This window comes from Sus scrofa, chromosome 8 (assembly GCF_054392235.1).
Source record: "Sus scrofa isolate SSC_HxYL_T2T_F1_AM1 chromosome 8, Sscrofa_HxYL_maternal_Yorkshire_Landrace_v2.0, whole genome shotgun sequence".
NCBI lineage: Eukaryota > Metazoa > Chordata > Mammalia > Artiodactyla > Suidae > Sus > Sus scrofa.
The window spans coordinates 14,927,185-14,949,598 of record NC_139390.1 but is presented as its reverse complement, the minus strand read 5'-3'; the positions used below and the strand labels follow the sequence as shown (position 1 = coordinate 14,949,598).

Sequence of the window (22,414 nt, the reverse complement as noted above, 5' to 3'; positions counted from 1 at the left end):
GTAAAAGACTGGTCACTAGCAGGGCTAGGTGAAGGGAAGTCTCCTGAAGGGTCTCTGGAGCCCTGGCTGCACTAACTGAAATGCTCTCCCAAATACACTCATCTGCTTAAGAATGTCACATTCTGGCCTCAGTGCCGCCACTGAAATCTCTTTTTGTTCTGAACTGTCTGTGCAAATAGCAGCCCTTGGAAAGCTCCAGTAAATAATAACTGCACCTTATATTAAATGCCATAGGAATGCAATTTCATTACATCAAGAAAAGCTATCCATTAAGAGCTTTCAGCGTCATCTTGCTGAAACAATTTCATTAAGGTAAAGGACTGTAAATCACTTAATGTCACACGCACCCCCTCAGTGACCTAACAGAATCCATTTATCAGAGAAGCCCAGCTGCATGTTAATTTCACTATCCTTGGCAAGAAACAGCAAGACTACTTTTAGGTTTTCTTCTTTTAAAAGCAGTTTTCCTTCAAGAACTCCAAATCGAGAAAGAGAAATGATGTCCTAGCTATCTCCTTGCCATTCCTCACCAGGCATAACACTTTGAAAGCTATCGGTTGTTTTATATTAAGCGTCACTATTTCCATAGCTTGCACTGTTACCATTAAACACAAATTCTCGGCACTGTAACTATTACAGATTTTTCAGATAAGGAACTTCCCAAACTATATCACTCTCCAGAAAATATGTTTTTAAAGTATTAAGACATGGAAAAATATTTGCTTTTCTCAAGGATATGAATTTAAGCCCCAAACACTAAGAAATATACACAGCAGCAACATTGTTAAAACAATACATATGTCCACAGTTAAATATTTAAAAGCTGTATCCGTTCATTCTAAATAAGACTGAATTCAAATAAATAAATCTTCTCCAGCAGATTAAGTACTCATTTGTTAAAATTCAAAGATCAAGAGGAAAAAAAAAAAAAAAACTTGCTTTGGGAATTAAAACTTCCTTACTCATGCTAAGGAATTATTTCGGTGAAATGGAAAACTGTACTTCACCTCACTACACTATCCTTTAAAAAAAAAAAAAAAAAAGAAGCAGTTTTTATTTACATCTAGCAGCTTGATGCTTAGCCATATTATTATTCTAGTAAAGAAGACATTTTTTTTTTTTAATGCTTCACTTGAGATAGAAACAAAATGTTTGATGAAATAGGTGAGTTGTCAGCTCTAAGTACACTGGGAAGGAATACACATGTACAGGGTAAGACTATGACCATAATACAAATGAATCTTGTCCTTGTTTTAAGAATTCACTGGAAGGGCTAATTCACCTTTGAGGTCTGTTCTTAAGAGACTGTTTAAATGGCTGCTTCTCCCATAAGACTACTGAATACAGGCACAATGATTTAATCCAGTGACTTTCAGAGGGGCCTCTTCAGAGTCCTTACTTTAGAAATGAACATAGGGAATGTCTCATGAAATATACATCTCATTTTTAAGAAGGTCTCTAGGGGACATAATCATACAGGCGGCTACCTTGATGCTATGTAAATGGGACACTCTAAGACATGCAATATAAAAAAGGTGAGCCCTGGAGAAGATACAATTTTATTGCTTGTATAAACTAAGGCTTTCCCCAAATACAGCTACCACTCATGCTACTGTAACAGCCAAAAGCATTTTTGCTTATTAGGAAGTATGCAGAAGTATAATTTTATTTTCTAAGAAGACTTTTAAAGACTTATGATGTAATATGATTGCTACGGTTCCAAGGAAACGCTTACACTCTTGAGCACTTTTGATTTTTGTGGATTAAATTCATTTAACAATTAAGTTAATAGCTTTTTTTATTTTAAAGTGCTAAATATATATCTACACTACTATTCTCTAACCTCTTGAACAATTTATCAAAGCCATTTAAATTAGCACAATGGCATGAAGTGTTACCCTTGACACACTACAAAAGAAAAATTGTTTCCAGACAAATTGGCAAAATCTTTTAATGCTATCAAATTTGCCTAATGCAGTCTCCAGGTTAATCTGTAAAAGGGTGAGCTGTATGTTTGCCCATATCTTATTATCCTGAGCTGTCAATGTATAAATCAGTGCTGACACAGCTTCTTTTAAATCATGCATACTATACACAAAGAGGAAGCCCTAGCTTGCCAGAAAGCACTCAAGCAAATCTTGTCCTACAAGTATTGAAAGGCAGATTACTTTCTGTATACCAGCAGAAGGTGAGACGCTGCAGGAAACTTTCCTCATTTCACCCGTCTTTAACTTTGCTCAGGGTTGCATGCTTCTTCTGATGCTTAACAGAAATCTAAGCCCTCATGGACACTGAAACATTAAGAATATTCGGCTCTCCTAGGACCCAAGTTTTCTCTAAAAGTTTTCTGAGTGCCGTCCTACTGGAGTTCGAATGTCTTCTGAGAAGGAAGGTATTTTATGAAAAGGCTATTCATTTGAAAGGACAATGAAAATCGAAGTCAATAATGCTTTCATCAATGGGTTGATTTTGTCAAAATCAAAGGAATGTTTATGGAAAGTGTTGTCCGCGCATGACTGCTCACGGGAAAAATCTTTCTGCACAAACCTCCATTTGTCTGCATGTGGTTCAAGATAAACAATGTCAAAACTATGCACAAGTGTAATTTATTTCAGGGTTTCTGGACTATTTTTCTGCACCTTGTTTCTTCCCTCATGCTGTTCACTTCCTTTTCCACTACCTTTCAAACCCTGGGCACTTGGCTTTCTGTAAACAGGAAAGGATCTGTTCTTAGCCATGAGTTTAGAGAAACACCGACCCTAAATTACAAATTGTGCCATGACATTATTCTGAATTAAAGAATTACTAAGAGGAACTTTTTTTCCCCCACTTCTCCAAAAAGTAATTATTGCAACTATTTACCCAGACATAAAATAAATGTGTTGATCTCTGGATGACAAGGACACTAGGTAGATGAGAGACAGTTTTAGGATTCTTTCCTGACCCAGGGGCTACTTTCCAGGCGGAGGCAAGCTAGCGCTTTTCTTATTTTCCAGGGAGAAAGAACGGTATAGATACCAGCACTGGTGGTTTTCTTTCACACTTTTTGCCTGCCTCTCCTCCCACAGACTGCTGTGTCTTGTACTCCTCATTTCCTACTTCCAACCCTCCTCCTGCTTCTGTTCAAATTCCAAATCCCACCTCCCTCTGATCCTCCACTGTCCTAGTTTGTAAGTGTGTGTTCTGAAGCAGCTGCTTTATCTTTAATTTCAGGAAAATGATGTTGTTAAAAAAAATAGATCGTCTTCAAGGTTTATCTCAGCATTAACGTTCTACGGTTCCTTTTTTGGTGGTTACTACTCCTCTTTGGATGCTCTTGAAGAACTCGAGGGTACCTGTTTTATTTTTTCCCAGCGCTGGTAAATTTAGTCTAAGATAATACATTGTGTCTTTATTAAAAGAGATCACTCTGCGCCTCATGCACATAAAATTTCTAAAGCTGATCTGACTTGAACACTAAAAATAATTTAGCCTAGTTTCAGATGTTGATTAATTCTCGGTATGAGAGACAATATATAACACTGCTAAATATAAATTTTAAAAAGAGGTGTATTAAATGACAAAAAAAGTTGAACCTTTGCTTGCTTGGCATCCTGAAAAATAACTGGAGATATTGCATTCTGCTACTTTTAAGCTTTTTTTTTTTTTTTTTGAGATTTCCTGTTTTTATTTTAAAAGATATAGATACCATACGGCTTGAATTACACATAAAAAATTAACTTCCTGCGTGAACTTTAGTTGGTTTTGTCCTTACCCATGGAAAATTCATCTTTCAATGCACTGTCCAAGTAATAAGATCTTATTACTAATTGATTTTCTTTTTGTAAGAATTGGAATGCCATAAAACATTTTTAATTCTGAAACAATACCTAACATAAAAAACCTTTAATAATTTCTAACCTAGGCAGGGTCTCTCAATATCTGAACAATATTGTTATGACTCTGCTCAAGTTTTCTAGGTTTTTAGGTAAGGGAAATAGAAGTTTTGCTCATATTCATATCACTACCGTAAGATGGTAAATTCCAAAAAGTAGTTGACTTAAAACATGTCACAGTGGCATAACATTGTAAATCAACTATAATTAAAAAAATCAAAGTGACTAGGAACAATACGAGGGAATAATAAGGTTTCACTATTGGAAAAGAAACCTGATAAAATATCAAATGAGAGAACAAGAAGAAATGTTCAGGATATGAAAAAGAATCTGTTCTGTTTCTTCCCTTGTGTGTATAGAATTCAAGGGATTGTGCCAATAGTGATTGTTTGCCAATAGTGATTGTTTAAGAAGCAGCCCAAAATTTAAGTTATAACATATAGATGGCATAAGAATACTTTAAATTCAATCTTATAAATGAACATCCCAGAAGTTTCAGCAACAATATTATTTGCCTGGGCATAAAAGCACATCTGTGTTATTTAGCCTGGGCAATAGCGAAGAAAATAACCAAGGAAATAATTGTTCTGAGGAACCCAAAATAATTTATGTTATTTGAAAATATAACCCTGTGCAATGTTTCAAGTAACATTTTGTATTTCTTACAGGAGAAAAGAATCTCAGTTTTATTGGAGTAATCTATGGTATAAAGCTACATCCATTTGATAATATATTAGGAAGAACCTAAAGGTAACACTAAGAGAGATGGTAATAAACTTTGGAAGAAAGACAAGTAAGTTGACCTTCATGTTCTAGTCAGAATAAGCCAACACATCAAGGGAGGTAGAAATTGAAACTGACAATAATAATCGCTAGCATTTATTGAATGCATAGCAAATGGCAGGGTCTCGAGATACACCTGTCTCATTATCCCTCACAAAAACTTGAAAAAGTAAGCATTACCATCATTCTGATTTTATAGATAAGAAAATGAAACTAAGAGAAGTTCATTGAGTTTTGCAAAATAGGTAGTAAATATTTAGTGAAACCTTGACTCCAATTTAAATCTACATATTACTGAAGCCCTCATCAGATACACAGGTGGCTAGGAAAAGTGATTTAGGAGCTGAGAATGGGAATTCCCAGCTGAATTTCTTTTTTTTTTCTTTTTAAAAAAATTTTTTATTGAAATACAGTTTATTTAAAATGTCATGTTAGTTTCAGGTGGTTCACTTTTATAGATCTACATATCTATAGAAATATATCTTCTTTTTAAGATTCTTTTCCATTATAGTTTACTATAAAATACTAAGTATAGTTCCCTGTGATATATAGTAGGTCCTTGGTTATCTATTTTATATACAGTAGTATGTATCTATTAATCCCAAACTCCTAAATTAACCCTCCCCCTTTTCCCCTTTGGTAACTATAATTTTGTTTTCTGTGTCTGTGAGTCTATTTCCCAGATGAATTTCTAATGGCCACATTTCAAGGAAGATGCCATAGATGAAGAATGTTACAGAATTTCAGAGAAGGAAAAGATTACCCTAGGTGGAAATAGTTGTGTGAAGGAGGAAAAAATTCCCCGATCGCTTAAAAAAAAAGTGGGTAGAATCCAGTAAGACAGAAAATAACAGTAGGTATTCCTTCCTGCGGGGAATAGTTCAAAGAACAGTTGTGAGCAGAGGCTCTACAAGGTTCACAGTAAATGCCTGCAAGAGAGAGGCCATTCTGACTGGGGCAAAGGATTTGTGTGTCGATTCCATAGGAGAGGGGGCTGCTTAGAAGTCAGAATGTCGGAACTCGTAGAAATACCTAAAAAGACCAAGTGTCATGCCAGTCAAGTCCTGCTCTCTCAAGGAGGAGGCTAGAGTCCCACCCATCCTGCAGCGTTACTGCAGACAATCCTCTGCTCAAGCCCCAAGGCTTTGCCATCATGTTGACAGCAAAGCATTTCTGTTTCAATAAATGCAATGATTTTGAACCAGGTAGTGACGGGATGAAAAGCAATGCTTTATGAAATCAAATCTGGCTGCAATGTTAAAATTATCTAATGAGAAAAGAAACTAGAGATCAAAATTCAGTTTGATCAGAGATAGAAAAGTGTGGCTGCCCAGGGTTGGCGAAACAAGAGAACTTAAACTCCATTCTTTCTCAAGGACAACATTCAGCCACACAGAGATCATGACAATTACTATTTTATACCTATGTGAATGAGATTCCTCAGTATTCCATCCAATTTTCCTGTGTTTTTGTTTCGTTTTGACTTGTTTTGGAAAACGTTTATGAAGACAGGTTACATAGATTCATGTTTACATGAAAGAATGTTATCTGTGAAGAAAAAGTGCTAAGGCACCCTGGAGACAAAGCAAAATGCAAAGTTAAGAGAGGTTGTGGGTAGCGAACTTGACTATAGTTATTGGGGATGATTACAATTCAATCTGCTTTTTTTTAGAACCAGTTCAAACCAGGCAAATTACAGGACCATGGACAGTTCCTATGGTACTGATTGTGGCACCTGCTGAGTTCCCGATACATTTCACATCTAAGAACCTCTGGTTGCTGGCTGTCTCCCTGCATCCACAGGTGGCACTCTAGATGGGCTCTGTCCTCACACCACACAACTCAACTTCATTTGCTATCTCTATAAATGTAGAGCTATCTCTACAGGTTTGTTCAGAAGGTTCTATGTTCTGGTAGAGACCTGTATTTAATCTAACACTAAAGACAGCAGACCCGCTGAGTGAGAAACCAAACTTCCCTAAAGTCTCTTCAGCCTCAGGATTACTGAAAATATGCTAGGAAAGAGTTAGGGGTACTACAAATTGCAATTTCAATTGGAGAGCAATAGATTTTATTCTTAGGATAATTAAGTAAAAAAGTATATAAGTAGGTATGGCAAGAAATGTAATGGTGAAGGAAGTCAGACAGAGGAAGACAAGTATCATACAATAGCATTAATATGTGGAATCTAATAAAAATGTTACAAAAGAACTTATTCATGAAACCGAAACAAACTCACAGATTTCAAAGCCAATCTTATGGTTACCATAGGGGAAACTGTGGGGGAGGGGGAAGAATTAGGAGGATAGGAGTAATATAGACACACTACTTTATAACATAGATAATTAAAAAGAACATTCTGTATAGCACATGCAAGTCTACTCAATAGTTTGTAATAGCTTATATGGGGAAAAATAATGGATATATATCTGATTTTACTATATGCCTGCAATTAATACAACACTGTAAATCAACTATACTCCAATAAATTTTTTTTAAAAAGGAATATAATGAACTAAACATGAAAAGTAGCTGATATAGCAGACAGTATGTAAATATGACAACTTTTAGGACAAAACTGAAGTAAATCTTGCTTTTGAATGGTAAAATACATAATACATTCTTCTGATCATCAAAAATTGATTGTATGTTATATGAACACCACTTGATCCCTTATCATCATAAAGTATACAAATGATAGTGAAAAAGAAACCAGTAGAGTGATATTTAAAACTAGAGAAATATGAAAAAATAGCAAAAGATAAACCTTTCCCTGTATCTAGGACAGAACTGTGAATTTTCCTCCTATGGGTTTTAATTGATCCACCAATAAAATAAATTAAAGATGACAGAGTTCCAGAAAAAAAAATGAAAATTTTAAATAACATAGGCATTCCCATCATTCTCAGCAGAAATGAATCTGACTAGCATCCATGAGGACGCAGGTTTGATCCCTTGTCTTGCTCAGTGGGTTAAGGATCCGGCGTTGCCGTGAGCTGTGGTGTAGGTTTCAGACTCGGCTTGGATCCTGCGTGGTTGTGGCTGCGGTGTAGGCTGGAGCTGTAGCTCCAATTCAACCCCTAGTCTGAGACCTCCATATGCCATGGGGCAGCTCTAAAAAGACAAAACAAAAATTAAATAATATAAATAGCTGTGAAATGACATACAGATTAACTCAACTTCCTGTTTGCCAAATCTTATCATTAACAATTATTGCATCCCAAATTGGGTGAACTGTTTCCTAAAACATCATGGCCATGCATTCTTGTTTCCCAAACGATATCATGACTTACTCAAAGAAAACCAAGGTAAATCACCTTATAACTTAAACCCTTGCCCATAAGTTAATTTTTATGTTTAAAAAAGAATAAATATATTTTTCCTACTTTAAAAAGTGTTTTTACCAACCAGCAGCTTCTTTGGGAAAGAAAGGTAACTTATAACAGATGACAACTTAAAGAAATTGTTATAATTCAAGCGAACAGAAAAAGGAATGTATTTATGAACAGCAAATAGTAAAGTTGGGAACATAGAGTACCTTTTGAAGATGTAAAGCAACATGAAAGAAGAAAAAAAAACCCAGGTATGATGTACTTTAAAGAGCTTATCTGAAATAATGCTTGTTGGAACTTAATTATTTTAAGTATTCGGTTTGAACTTACTAAAGCACATAATGATAAGGTATATTAGAGGCTTTTGGTGATGTGAATAACTACCAGCAATTAAAAAAAAAACCTTAAGTTCATATATTTGTACCTTTTTGGCTTATATCCTGGGATAACATGACTAGAAATGTTTTCTTATAAAAGCAAGAGACTTAGAACTTTTTTGTACTCATAAAATATATACTTGGAGAATACGCTTGCAAGTCCCAGCACTAAAGCAATGTTTAATTTGAATATTCTCTTAAATTATTCAATTAAATGGAAATGCTTCATACATGCTTGTAAACAAAACAATGGCACAATCTAACATATCTTTGTTCAAGAACTGATCAGGAGGCAGCTAAGTCTTCATGAATCAGTGTTAAATACATTAACTATACATACAAAGTTTATCAAGAAAAATCATACAAACATTGATTTATAATTCTGGTGAGGCATCATTTGGTAATGATATGGTATTGATAGTTGAATTTATACTTGATTGGAGAGTTGAAAAACACAGATGTAAATCCTATGGAAAAGCGCTGCCAGTGACTATTATAAACACTATAATTTAGCTGATATTTTAATACCATCCTGTTATTCTCAGATCTTACTGTTGAAAATGCCAGAGAAAAGAAAATGGCTTAAGTTACAGCTGGAGAAAATTCAGTAACAGAATAAACTATAAAGCGGTTTAATCCAGTTTGGAAATTAACAGAGGTAAGCAAAAAAGTTACGGGAAGTCCTCCTGAGAGACGTTTAAGAGCAAGATAAATGTCCATCTGTCTAGAAGAGTTCTACTGTGGCTTGCCTGGAGGAAGACGAATAAGATCAGCTAATTTGCAAAATTTCCAGAGCATCAATTTCATATTGTCAGGATGCTGCCTTGAGCGTATTTAGCCAATCCACAAGATTAAGGCAAGTACTTCCAGTGAAAGTCTTCAGATAGATTAACTGGAATTTGCTCAAAATAAGGCCTGAATGTGTGGTAAATACAATACACTCAGTAGAGTGCACCAGACCAGTCTTTCAGACAATGCCATGCAAAATTTTGGCTTGATGCAACTAAAGTACATATTCCCTCTGTGCAGACTTTTCTTTTTCTTTTCCTCTCTGAATGACTTGAAACACTAGCTATCATGGCACCATACAGGGTTGTCCAAATTGTAAGTGCACCCACTGGAATGACAAATAGGGCAAAGCAGTATGCCTTTCCTTGCCATATTGAATACTAAAGTGTCAGTATTTATAGACTTGGCGAGTTCCTGTCATGGCTCAGAGGTGATGAATCCGACTAGTATCCATGAGGACATGGGTTCGATCACTGGCCTTGCTTGGTGGGTTAAGGATAAGGCATTGCTACACCTGCGGTGTAGGCTGAAGATGCGGCTCAAATCCCCTGCTGCTGTGACTGTGGTGTAGGCCAGCAGCTATAGCTCTGATTTGACCCCTAGCCTGGGAACTTCCACATGCCACGGGTGCAGCCCTAAAAAGACTCTACGTATATATACATACACACATACATACATATACATACATATATTTACAGGCTTTTATTGAATCATTACTTCATGACCTATGGTTTACTTTTAATAATAATATGAATTAAAATTTACTATCAGTTCTAATATATTTTACAATAGCTTTCTTAACTTTTAATCATTAAACTTCACACAAAGTCGCATGAAATTAAACTTTTTTCTTTTGAGAAAGGTAGTTTGAACTATTTTTAAATTATAGCAAAAATGCCTTTCAACTGCAAAATTGTAGAAAATTGCAGGCATGATCCTATTTAATTAAATAAACCTGCACCTGCATTTGTGTTGCTCAGTGTTGCACTCGTGGTTTTGTACACTGGCAGTGAGGGTAGGGAGATAAACTGTTCTTTGGACCATCATCATTCAGGATCCACATCATTTCTTAAGCCCCCTTTCCTCCGAAGGAACAGAAACCTCCAAAGTTAAAATCATTTGGATGCCGTTCTACGGAGCTTCCTCTGTCTCCTGGTTGCTCTGCTTCCTACCACAGCTATTCTGGATCAGTATCACTTTGCCTTTAAAAAAGGGTCAAAGTCCTTACATCTCTCTGTCCTTTCCCTTCCCTCTCTCTTGCTCTGGCTTTCACTCTCTTTTGTTCTCTCTCTCTCACACATACACACACTCCACAGTATTTTAATCTCTAAACCAATCAAAACCCTGAAATGGGGCCTTGCACAGCTCTTAATAAATTCTAGCTTTCTCAATCCATTGTTACTGTCCATTACTCAGCAATATACAGTATGAACCAACCTCCTTGAAGATTCCCCTGTATTTTCTTTCAGCAATTCTATTCTATCATATCCCCTGATAACTTTAAGCAATACTTTTATCTTCTCCTTTCTTCAGTACCTGTAGCACTCGATAATTTGTTTAAAATCAGGGCCTTGTGTATATTCATTTAGTATTTTCTGATACATATACATATATATATATATATATTTTCCATTTCGTAGCTCCACGTCTAATTGAGCCATCATACACATGGGTCTATCTCATCGGCTCCTAATGTTGCGAATTAGTTCATATTCTACTTGCCCCTTCCTTTACTATACCTTTTTCAGTGCTAACTTCTAGCAGTTGATTAGCAGATACTTGCAGATGAAAATATGCTATATTTCATAGCATTTTACTGTTTTAAGATTTCTCACATATCTTCTTTCTCTAATAAACACAACAAATGAAAGCAATGATTTTATTGATCTCACAAAAGCAAAAATTAGGGCTCAGTGAAGTATACTGATTTGTCAAGTCTATAAACCCCCCAAAATAGCAAAAGATTCTGAGACTCTAGTCCTAATCTCATCTCACAGTATATGTAATAACTGCCTTTAAATTGGGGGGGAGGGTAGAAATGATGCATGTGGGGAAAAAATATTTCAAAAATCCTACTAAATCCACACTGTACTCCTCAAAATACACTGGCTAGCATCTCCCTTTTCTTTTTATCTCTAAACTTTGAAATCCCATTTTTAAAGAATAAGTGAAGAGGAATTAAGGAAGAATCCCACCATGACTGGTATCTCATTCCCAAATCTATTCTTAAATATGGGAGAAGGATGACTTATACACTTGGATTCCCTAAGTATCTTTACCAAGATTAAAAGCCACCTGTTTTTAAGGATTTAGAGATAATACTATCATAAGATTGCAAGTGGCATTCCCAAAGGGTGGTCACCTTTGGCCATTACTATCCTTTTATAGAGACATATAGACAACTGGAGTAGGTGCTGCATGAGGATCTTTATGTTGTTCTGACACATGACATACAGACATACAGAGGCAGCTTTTTTTTTTTTTTTTTTTTTTTTTTGTCTTTTTTTTAGGGCCATACTCACGGCATATGGAGGTTCCCAGGTTAGGGGTCGAATTGGAGCTGTAGCCACTGGCCTACACTATAGCAACGCGGGATCCGAGCCACGTCTGTGACCTACCTACACCACAGCTCACAGCAATGCCAGATCCTTAACCCACTGAGCAAGGCCAGGGATCGAACCTATGTCCTCACGGATGTTGGTCAGATTTGTTTCCGCTGAGCCACAACGGGGACTCCCAGAGGCAGTTTTGAACACCTTATATGTCTGAATCTATCTGAAGACTTCCCTACCCTGTTTTCATTAGAGATTACCAAAAAAAAAAAAAAAAAAAAAAAGAGAAAGATAAAAAGAAAGAAAACTCCAAATAAGATCTCTTTAACATGTATACGCTCATAAAAACCTAGAGCCAGGATTTTGATGGCTTTACACACTTACACTTAGACATCTGTATTTTTCCATTTTTACCTGCATACTTAGAAAGTACAATTTTAAAACAAAAACCATTTACACTGAGGATAAGATGTGGAGGCCATAACTTGCAGCTTTTTTTTTTTTTTTTCTGGTTCCATTCTTCTTTTTTAAACTTTATTGGAGTATAGTTGACACACAATGCTGAATTAGTTTCAACTGTACAGTAAAGTGAAATATATATATATATATCTTCATTCTTTTTTCCCATACAGGTTATTACAAATTTACTTGCAGCTTTATAAACAGTCATCTTCTTTGATGAATGAAAACATCTGTCTCACTTTCACTACTGGAGAAATAGCGTTGGATCCCACCATGAAGAATTCCGAATATAAGCTAATTCCTGAAAAAGCTCCTGCCCTGTTTATTACTAGCTAAGAAATATTGAATTCCTGAGAGTTAATCTCAGCACATAGGGACTTTTCCCCCCTACATTCCAAACTAATGTTAAAAGCTAAGGAAAAAGCTTTACATCCCAGACTCACGGCCAGTTAAAAATTGTCATTTTTAAAGGCTAATACAGTATTTTAAAATTCATTAATATATATATATCTACAATATTAAGTTTGCCACTGCGGTCTTAAATCTGATATGTAAAGAGCTATGTACACTTATAAAAACACATTTACAGAAGACGATAGATTAAAGATTCATCAAGGGGAAATTCAGAAACAAAGTTTTTGGGTTTTTTTTTCTGCTTTTTAAAGAAGGCTATATATATACACATATATTTTTCATAAATATATAAGAAGGGAAAGATGTAAGAAGTAGCATCCACACAAAGGAAAAGACGATTTTCTCTTTCTCATACTGTTGGCATTTATCGAAAATGATGATCTAAAAGCCATTTTAAAAAGCAGTAGCTCTAGGCCGCAGGTATTGCTAACAAGAAACTATTATCTACTCTTTCGGCAAAAAAAGGTCTATATTCTTCATTTCTAATAAACACCAATAACAAATGAAAAAGGAGTTATTGAAATCAGCTGACAGGAAGAGGGGAGAAAATGCATTGTAAACACATTTTAATCAAATCGTTTCTTTAGATTTCACACAAGTTCCAGAACACAAGGTTGGAACTATGAATTCAATAACAACTTCAGTTTCAAGACAGTGTCTAAATCTCTTCAGATAGCCTGTGCAAAAAATTTAAAACTTATTGTTACAAGCTCTTCTAAGGAAGCATCCAGATGTGTAGGCTTTCACCCTTTTTTTCCTGACATTTTATTTAGTGTCAATTAAATGTGGAAAATGAATAACTTAACAAAACAGAATAAATTCGGAAAAATACTTACAGATTTTTAATATCAACTGCCCCACGGAAAGCCTTCCTTGGAATTGCCTGAATTTGGTTTTCGCTGAGGTCACTAAAAAATAATTAAAAAAGAGATCAAGTTATAAATAGTATTTAAGAATTATTTTAATCAATGTGTTTGAGAAATGATAGGATACTTCTTAAAAAAAAAAAGCTAAAATGAATACTAAAGGATCACAATTAATTCCATCACATTAAATGCAATTTCTAATACAAATACTTTATACTTCTAATATAAATTAAAAAGTTAAATTATTTCTTGAAGTAATTTTTCAGATCTGTAATTTCATTATAAATTATAAACATAGTTCTCAAATTTAAGGGTTGATTTATTTCTGTACAATAGACTATTGCTTTAAAACAAATAGTACATTGTTTTGTAACTCAACTTCAAGGCATTCTAAAGTTTTAGCACTTGATATTTTTCCCACGTCACTGACATAACTTTAGAAGTATATAGGAAAAGAGTCCCATTTAACATCCTCGAGAAGACCGGGCAAAACCTGACAAAACCTGGGCAATGTGATTAAGTTTCCACAGCACTTTGAGTAATTTTGAAAATGGAATATAGCAGTATATTGGCCTAACAATAAAATCCACAGTTCTTGCATGAAATATTACCAGCAGGCTGATTTAGAACCTTCTTTAAATAATTCTATTATAACCATAAACACAGACTGTCTATATTTGCATTTTAATTTAATTGAGAAATACATTTTAATCACGGGGGGAAGCACTCTCTGAGTTGAAGTGAGAGTTTATAAAAATCACTTATCTCAGGAAATGGATCATGATGTTTCCTTCAGAGTTTAGATGCAATTCTATGAGCTCACTTACTGCCCTCAACAAGTAGGATATAAATACACACACAAGAAATGTCACTGAAAAGACAAAATTTTAAGTAATACTACCACATAGCAGGAGGATGAAAAAACAAATTATTAAAGTAACAATGAAGGTACTAAAGTTATTTTTAAATTTTGAAATAACTGAACGGTCACAAAGAAAGATGAAGCTACTGACCACGGATGCATGGCGGATGAAACAGAGCCATTTGCCAATTATGTGGAGGCATTTGAGGCGGATTCATTCACCTCTTCTCCCCCAGTGCTTCTTATGACCAGAGCTGGTTGCTCACACACTTATGGCCACACAATAAAGACAACTGACAGACACAGAGATTTAGTGTGTGGTTTTGACCTCATTAGCACCAAGTTTTAAGCAATTGAGATGTTCATTTATATCTCAATAACTGCAATGTTCAAATAATAAAAAAAAGGTTTGCTAAGCAATTTGTAGAGAAATAAATGTATTCTATTTAAAGAGTAAAGATCTTTAGCAAAATAAAAAAGAAACACACATACATATTTTATTCCAAATGGTAAATATGCAATAAGTGCTTATGCAGGAGTTAAGGAAGCCATTCACGTCCTAACTGAACTGTTTTCAATAGCTTCGGTATATCCTTAAAAGTAATAAAACTGCATTTCCTTAAAAAATTGCTTATTTCTCCAGCCTGCCATTGATTCAGACTGACTTCCTTCCTTTGTTTAATTACATTGAGTTACGAATGTTTAATGGCACATATTCAAAAGGCTTGATGCTACAGAATAATGCTCAAAGAACACTACTAAGTTAGAAGGTAAAGAGAAATTTTGGAGAAAGAAAAATCAGAAAGTAATCAGAAATGTGGAGGGGAAAAAATGAATTTCAGCAACTTTAAATCTGCATCACTCCTTAAAAACCAACAGTTTTTTTAGTGCTGTGCCCCTGTTGATTCAATATTTTCTCATCACTTATTATTTTTTTTCCGCTTCTTCTAGAACAAAGTCTTCTTTAGAGACTGTGAAGGTGCATAAAACTGGCAGAAATGTTTGCTTCAGGCTCTGCCTGCTTCCCAGCTCTGCAGCCTTCGCCTTCTGCCAGCTGGGGTCATTTATATTTGTCACCTGCAGATGCAGCTCTTCTCGGTTTCTAGGCACAGTTTTTATATGATTAGGGTCTCACATATGGGCAGGAAAGTCAGGAGGATGAGTTTAGATGGGCCATAGAGACACCGCTGAAGGTCACTGAGACACACAGTCAGAACACCTTTCCTTCTGAATTTGCTTTTGGTCCTTTTGAAGGCTTCAGGCAGAAATCTAGGGCTTAGAAGAGTTTGATTCTAACACTTACCATCTTTTTATATAAGAGTGAGAAACCGTCAGGCTCAGAGCCTCCCTAAAGTCAGTGGTTTATTATGTCACTGCCCCCCTGAATAGATTCGTCTATAGGGTCTCTGCTCTTGTGTCCAGCTCACTCTGGCAACTAAATTCAGTTATGGATCCCAGGTCCCTTTAGTTAAGTGGGCAATGTTTACCCTCAACAGAAGGAAGAAATTTAGAAAGTTTTCAGTACCTACTGTACGCAAGCTTAAATTTTCAGAAATAATATCAAATTTTTATTTTTCAATCCACATAGCCATCTTGTGAAGTATGTATTGTTATTACTTATGATTATTATTAAAGACATCAGGCTTCAGAGATGTCAGGTATTAGTGCTAACCAATGACGCAAGGTGTTAATGTGGATGTAGGAGAAATCCAGATAAACATTGAGTCAAGATGTGGAGATTTCAAAAGATGACTTGGGGATTGCTTAATCCATCTCAGTATGACCTTCCTCTGGCTTAAAATTTAGGAGATTTTTTTTAAAAAAACCTCATCATAGCCTCTGCCTTAGGTCATCTGCATTTTTGTATGGAGGTGGGAAACCAGAACTTTTTATGGCAACAGCTTTTGGTCTGGTTTGCTTAGAAGGTATAATATGCAGTGGAGTAGTAAGAGATGAGGTTGGAAGGAAAAGTCTGTGGTGGGGTTAGGACACATTTTGGTACTGATTAGGGAGTGTCTTATTTCAGCAGACAATGGTTGGGAGGGAAGAATGAGAGATGGGAGGAGGCCAGATGCTCTTCCTTAGATTAAACTGGCAACAGAATGTAGGATGAATACTTGGGGTCAAAGATTCAAGTTTGGATAACCAGATACAAGACTTTTATGATAGTTGGAGGAAAAGAGTAATGAGAATATCAAGCAATATAATAACCATCAATGCATTACTTTTTTCCCTGGGATAGTCAATGGCTGAAACATCTCCCACTCTTTAGATAGAAAAGGAGCAGAAGATTAGAACTGTATGAGGGATGCAGGAAGAACAGAACCAACATTTAGAAGTGAACTGTGTATGGATATGGATTAGGCAAAGAAGAGAGAGGAGAGAGATGTCACTTTGAACTTAGATTAGAGGAACCATTAACAAAATAGAGAAATCGAAATTTGCAGTGTCTGTTATGAGGTTGCTTGTGGAAATTTTTCTGTCTAGTTAGAGAGACGTGATTGATATCTTACAGTTTGGTGACCACAAAGATCGTATAGGATAAGAAAAGCATAAGTGGCATCTGAGAAAAGTGATCCAGGACATTAGAGAAGTTACAGTTATTGGAGCCTTGACTGATTCAGGCCATTTTCAAAATAAAAAGGGCCTTTTTTTTTTTTAAAGTTGATAAAAATGATTGAGATCAATATTCTTCATCCTCTAGTGTTGGTAAGGGGTTGGTGGCAGTAATCCAAAGAGAGAGGAAGCATGCCAGGAGAATTAAGAGGACAGACAGCAGACTGAGACTGAGAATGAATTCTTTAGCTTTGCCATTATTAACCTTGTGACCTTGGGAAAACTGCAAGTTTTCTGTACCCTGGTTTCTTCATCTGTAAAATGAAACAATAACAGTGCCTATGTCATAGGGCTGTTAGGTAGATTCAGTGAAATCATACTTTGATTAATGTGCTCAAAAAGTGTCTGGCACGCAGTCACTACTATGGAGGTGTTGGCCACATACATGTTATGATTAGTCTACTTTGCTATGTGCCCCTAAGTGTGTCTGCTCTGTTCCTTGAGAACAGAGTCTGTAGGCAGTGTGAGATATTACTGATGGGAGTGCACTGCTCTGTGAACTATGTGATAGGAGAAAAATGAGTCAGAACTACTGAGTTAGCAGGATGGGGCTGCCAAGGGAAGAGTTTGTAATTATATCACTAGGCAATAGAGTGTAAAAATGTGCTTCAGAGGAGGAAAATGGCTTGATTGGAGTTGATTTTTAGGAAGATTAATTTGGAAATTGAATTTCAGAGCAGGCAGGGACAATGGGCAGAGAGTGCCATCGGGCAGTGTTGTAGAGAAATGGTGGGTCTCCAGTGAACTAGGCAATTATTTTTGGGGAGATCAAATAATAAAAGAGAGAGCTGGGCTTAAGTCCGACTATAAGATATCTGATGTAAGTTAAGGGGCTTGTCATCTTAGGGAGAGTTTAGAACCACTCAAGTTTTCTGAGTAAAGGAATAATAAAATGCAAAAAGTGTTTGGGGGAAGCAAGTGTGGTAATTGAGAAGCTGGGATGGAAGATAAGGATATTAAATTGGCTTTGTAAATTTTTGGATACAAATAAATGGAAAGATATTACATGCTCATGGGTTAGAAGAACTAATATTGCTAAAATGCCCATGGTGATCTACAGATTCAATATATTCCTTATCAAAGTCCCAATGGTCAGAAAGAGAAAGACAAATACCATATGATATCACTTATATCTGGAATCTAATAGACGGCACAGATGAACCTTTCTACAGAAAAGCAACTCATGGACTTGGAGAACAGACTTGTGGGTTGCCGAGCGGGAGGGGGAGGGGGAGGGAGTGGAATTACCTGGAAATCTGGGGTTAACAGATGCAAACTATTGCATTTGGAATGGATAAGCAATTAGCTCCCGCTGTATGGCACAGGGAACTATATCTAGTCACTGGTGATGGAGCATGGTGGAGGATAATGTGAGAAAAAGAATGTATATATGTATGTGTGACTGGGTCACTTTGCTGTACAGTAGAAAATTGACAGAACACTGTAAACCAGCTATAATGGAAAAAATAAAAATCATTAAAAAAAAAACCCAATGGGGAGTTCCTATCGTGGCACAATGGTTAACGAATCTGACTAGGAACCATGAGGTTGCAGGTTCGTTCCCTGGCCTTGCTCAGTGGGTTAAGGATCCGGCATTGCTGTGAGCTATGGTTTGGGTCGAAGATGCGGCTTGGATTTGGAGTTGCTGTGACTCTGGTGTAGGCTGGTTGCTACAGCTCTGGTTAGATCCCTAGCCTTAGAACCTCCATATGCCACGGGAGCAGCTCAAGAAAAGGCAAAAAGACAAAAAAGAAAAACAACAAAAAACCCCAAAAAACACAAAACCCAATGGTATTTTTTAACAGAAATAGGACAAATAATTAAAAATTTATTTGGTCCTACCAAAGAACCTGAATAGCCAAATCGATCTTGAGAAAGAAGAATGAAACCAGAGGCATCATGTTTTCTGATTTCAAGCTATATTACAAAGCCATAGTAATAAAAACAGCATGGTACTGGCAGAAAAACAGACAGATCAATGGGCCAGAATTGAAAGCCCAGAAATTAAGTCACATGTATATGGAAAATTAATTTATGAAAAAGGGGAAAAGTATACATAATGGACAAAGATAGTCACTTGGATAAACAGTTTTGGAAAAACTGGACTACCACATGCAAAGGAATGAAACTGGGCAACTACCTAACATAGAAACTAAATTCAGGATGGATTCTAGACTTCAACGTAAGTCCTGAAACCCTAAAACCCCTAGCAGAAAACATAGGTAGGAAGCACTGAAATGCAAAAATAAACAGGTGGGACTACATCAAACTAGAAAGCTTCTGCACAACAAATAAAATCATCAAAAATGAAAAGGTAACCCATACGATGTAAGATATTTGCAAAACATATATCTGGTAAGGGGTTAATATCTGTAACACACAAAAAACTCATGTAACTAAACACCAAAAACAAAACAACCCAATTTAAAAATGGGCAGAGGACCTGAATAGACATTTTCCAAAGAGATACAGACATTCAAAAAGAAGTTCAACACTACTAATCATTAGGAAAATGCAAATCAAAACCACAATGAGATATCACCTCACACCTGTCAGAATGGCTATCATCAAAAAGACAACAGATACCATGCATTGGCAAGGATGTGGAGAAAAAGGAATACTTTTACACTCGTGGTGGAAATATAAATTGACGCAGGCACTATGGAAAACAGTATAGAAAGTCCTCAAAAGATTAAAAACAGAACTACCATATGATCGAGCAATCCTACTTCTGGGTAAATATTCAGAGGGGGAAAAAATCACTCTCTTGAAAGGTTACCTGAACCTCCGTATTCACTGAAGCATTGTTTACAATAGCCAAGACACTGAAGCAACCAAAGTGTTCAGCAGTGGAAGAATGGATAGAGAAGATGTGTGGAATATTGTTTAGCCATGATAAAGAAGGATATCCTGCTCTCTGTCATGACATGGATAGATCCTAAGGGCACCTTCTAAGGGCAATAAGTCAAACATAGAAAGACAAATACTGTATGATCTCACTTTCATGTGGAATCAAATAAAATTGTAACTCATAGAATGAACAGATTGGTGGTTGCCAGAGATAGGAAGTGGGGGATGGGAGAAATGGGTGACAGGGGTCAAAAGGTAGAAACTTCCAGTTAGATTACTATGTTGGAATTCTCTTACATTAAGGATCTAGTATTGTCATTGCTGTGGCTCTGGTTACGTTAGTGGTGTGGGATGATCCCAGGTCCAAGAAACTTCTGCATACCACAGGTGACAAAAAACAAAACAAAACAAAAACTACTGCCTTTGGAATGGATTAGCAATGAGATCCTGCTGTGTAGCACTGGGAACTATGTCTAGTCATTTACGATGGAGCATGATAATGTGAGAAAATAGAATGTAGACATGTATGTGTAACTGGGTCACCATGCTGTTCAGTAGAAAACTGACAGAACACAGTAAACCAGCTATAATGGAAAAAAATAAAAATCATTATATAAAAAAAATTTAAAAAAGAATGAATGAGATCAGTGTGTGCTGTACACTTGAAACCAGTATGACATTGTAAATCAACTACACTTCAATAAAATTTTAAAAAAGGAAAAAAAAAGATTACTATTACTATGTTCCGAGAATGTAAAGTATAGCATAGTGTCTGCATTTAATAATGTATTGTTTATTTGAAGATGTTAAGAGGGTAACTCTTAAAAGTCCTTATCACGAGAAAGTATTTAACTACATGAGGTAATAAATGTTAACAAAATATATTGCAGTGATCTTCAAAATATATCCAGAATCTGACCTACCTCCACCTCCGCTCCCCTAACAATGCCACCATCCCCCTCTTTGCTGGGTTATTTTAATAACTTCCCAACCATCTCTCTGATTCTCCCTTTGCCTTCCTATAATCATATCTTGCCACTATCTTATCAAAATTCATCCTTGATGTCACATTTTACAACAGGGGAAACACTTAAAGCATTACAAGGTCTACAAGTCTCCCAAATACACTGGTCAACACTTTCGACCTCATTTCTTTCTACTCTCCATCGTGCCCACTCTTCTCCAGCCATGCTGGCCTTTTTGAAATGTCTTGAACTCTTCAGACGGTATCTCACTTGTAGGCCTTCCTTGATACCAGCTGTGCTTCCACGTCCATCTCAAACCTTCATTCATTAATTCTATTCTCTTAATTCACCTTTTATAAAATCATGTATCCAAATGTCTCAGTTTATCCACATTTTATCTTGTCTTAAGCATTTAGGTCCTATCTCTATGAAATGAAGGATCAAACACTGTGCAACGTACTGAGCAAATAATACCTCCTTCAACACAGTCCTCCAAGTCACCAGATGAGCCTTGGGCTAAGATCTCTGTAACCTATTAGCTACATGATGCTGTGCAGGTCACCTACCTTCTTTCTGCATTTGCGTGTCTGTAAAATGGGCTCTTTTGCCTGGTCCAAATAACAATCTTATTATTAATGAAATTTAATATTCAAATAATCCAATATCAATAAGGTATTACATAATTACACATTAATTATAAAATATAATCTATTATTGGGGAGTTAATTGTTCCCATCTTCTGTGTTCTTACGGTAAGTTGTGCACATATTTATTGTAACAATCCAAAAATTTTAGTTGAATCCTTTTCTTAAACAACTGTGTCTCCTGCTAGACAATGTGATAACTGAAGGCAGAGATTTTAGTTCACCTTGTTACTGTAGCATTCTAGGCATATAAGAGGCCTTTAATGAACAAAGGTTTATGGAAAGGAGGGAGCAAAAGTAAAAGAAATTCTAAAGAAAAATCTTATACAACATGGCACCTTGCTGGATGTGCATGAGTAAGGATGAGGGATGATATGTATAAGCCTGTGGTTGGGGTCCTTAAAAGTAATAAAACCTTTTTTTTTTTTTTTTTTCTCTTTTTATGGCCGCACCCATAAGGAAGTTCTCAGGTTAGGGGTTGAATCAGAGCTGCAGCTGCTGGCCTCCGCCAGAGCCACAGCCATAGCCACAGCCACACTGGATCCAAGCCACATCCATGACCTTTGCCACAGCTTGCAGCAACACTGGATCCTTTAACCACTGAGCCACAACAGGAACTCCAAAATCTACTTATTATTATTAGTAAAATCCAGTATTAAAGATACAATGAGGGAAAATCGGGGAAGAAAACTGGACTCCTGAAAAGACTTTTAAATATATTGGTATCAAGCCATTTACAGGAGAGGTAAGTGTCCATGTTTCAGAAAACCTTGGCGATATTAAACCAGAGCTCAATACAGAGATCAGAAAGAGAAATACAGATTAATGAGTCTTTGTACCATAGTGAGAATTGAACGATGCACTGAACATAGAAATCTTCTTTCAAGTGCTACACACTGGCGAATTTCACATTGTCCTTAAGAACCAAGGTTTGATGTACTCAAAGATATTAATATCTGAAGGTGGGAAAGCCAGCTATGTTTTCTCTCTCACCGCTACTTTCTCATTCATCCATTTAGAAGTATTT

At 36.1% G+C, this 22,414-nt stretch overlaps 1 protein-coding gene across 4 annotated transcripts in view; it reads right to left on the bottom strand.

The window, feature by feature from the left end:
• The window catches only part of SLIT2 (slit guidance ligand 2), a 384,281-nt gene that overhangs the window by 134,688 nt on the left and 227,179 nt on the right, over positions 1-22,414 (bottom strand). For all 4 annotated transcript variants that reach the window (XM_084971629.1, XM_084971630.1, XM_084971633.1 and 1 more), the window contains exon 5: positions 13,421-13,492. In XM_084971629.1, coding sequence (XP_084827755.1) covers positions 13,421-13,492 — 72 coding nt within the window. The remainder of the gene's footprint in view (positions 1-13,420; positions 13,493-22,414) is intronic.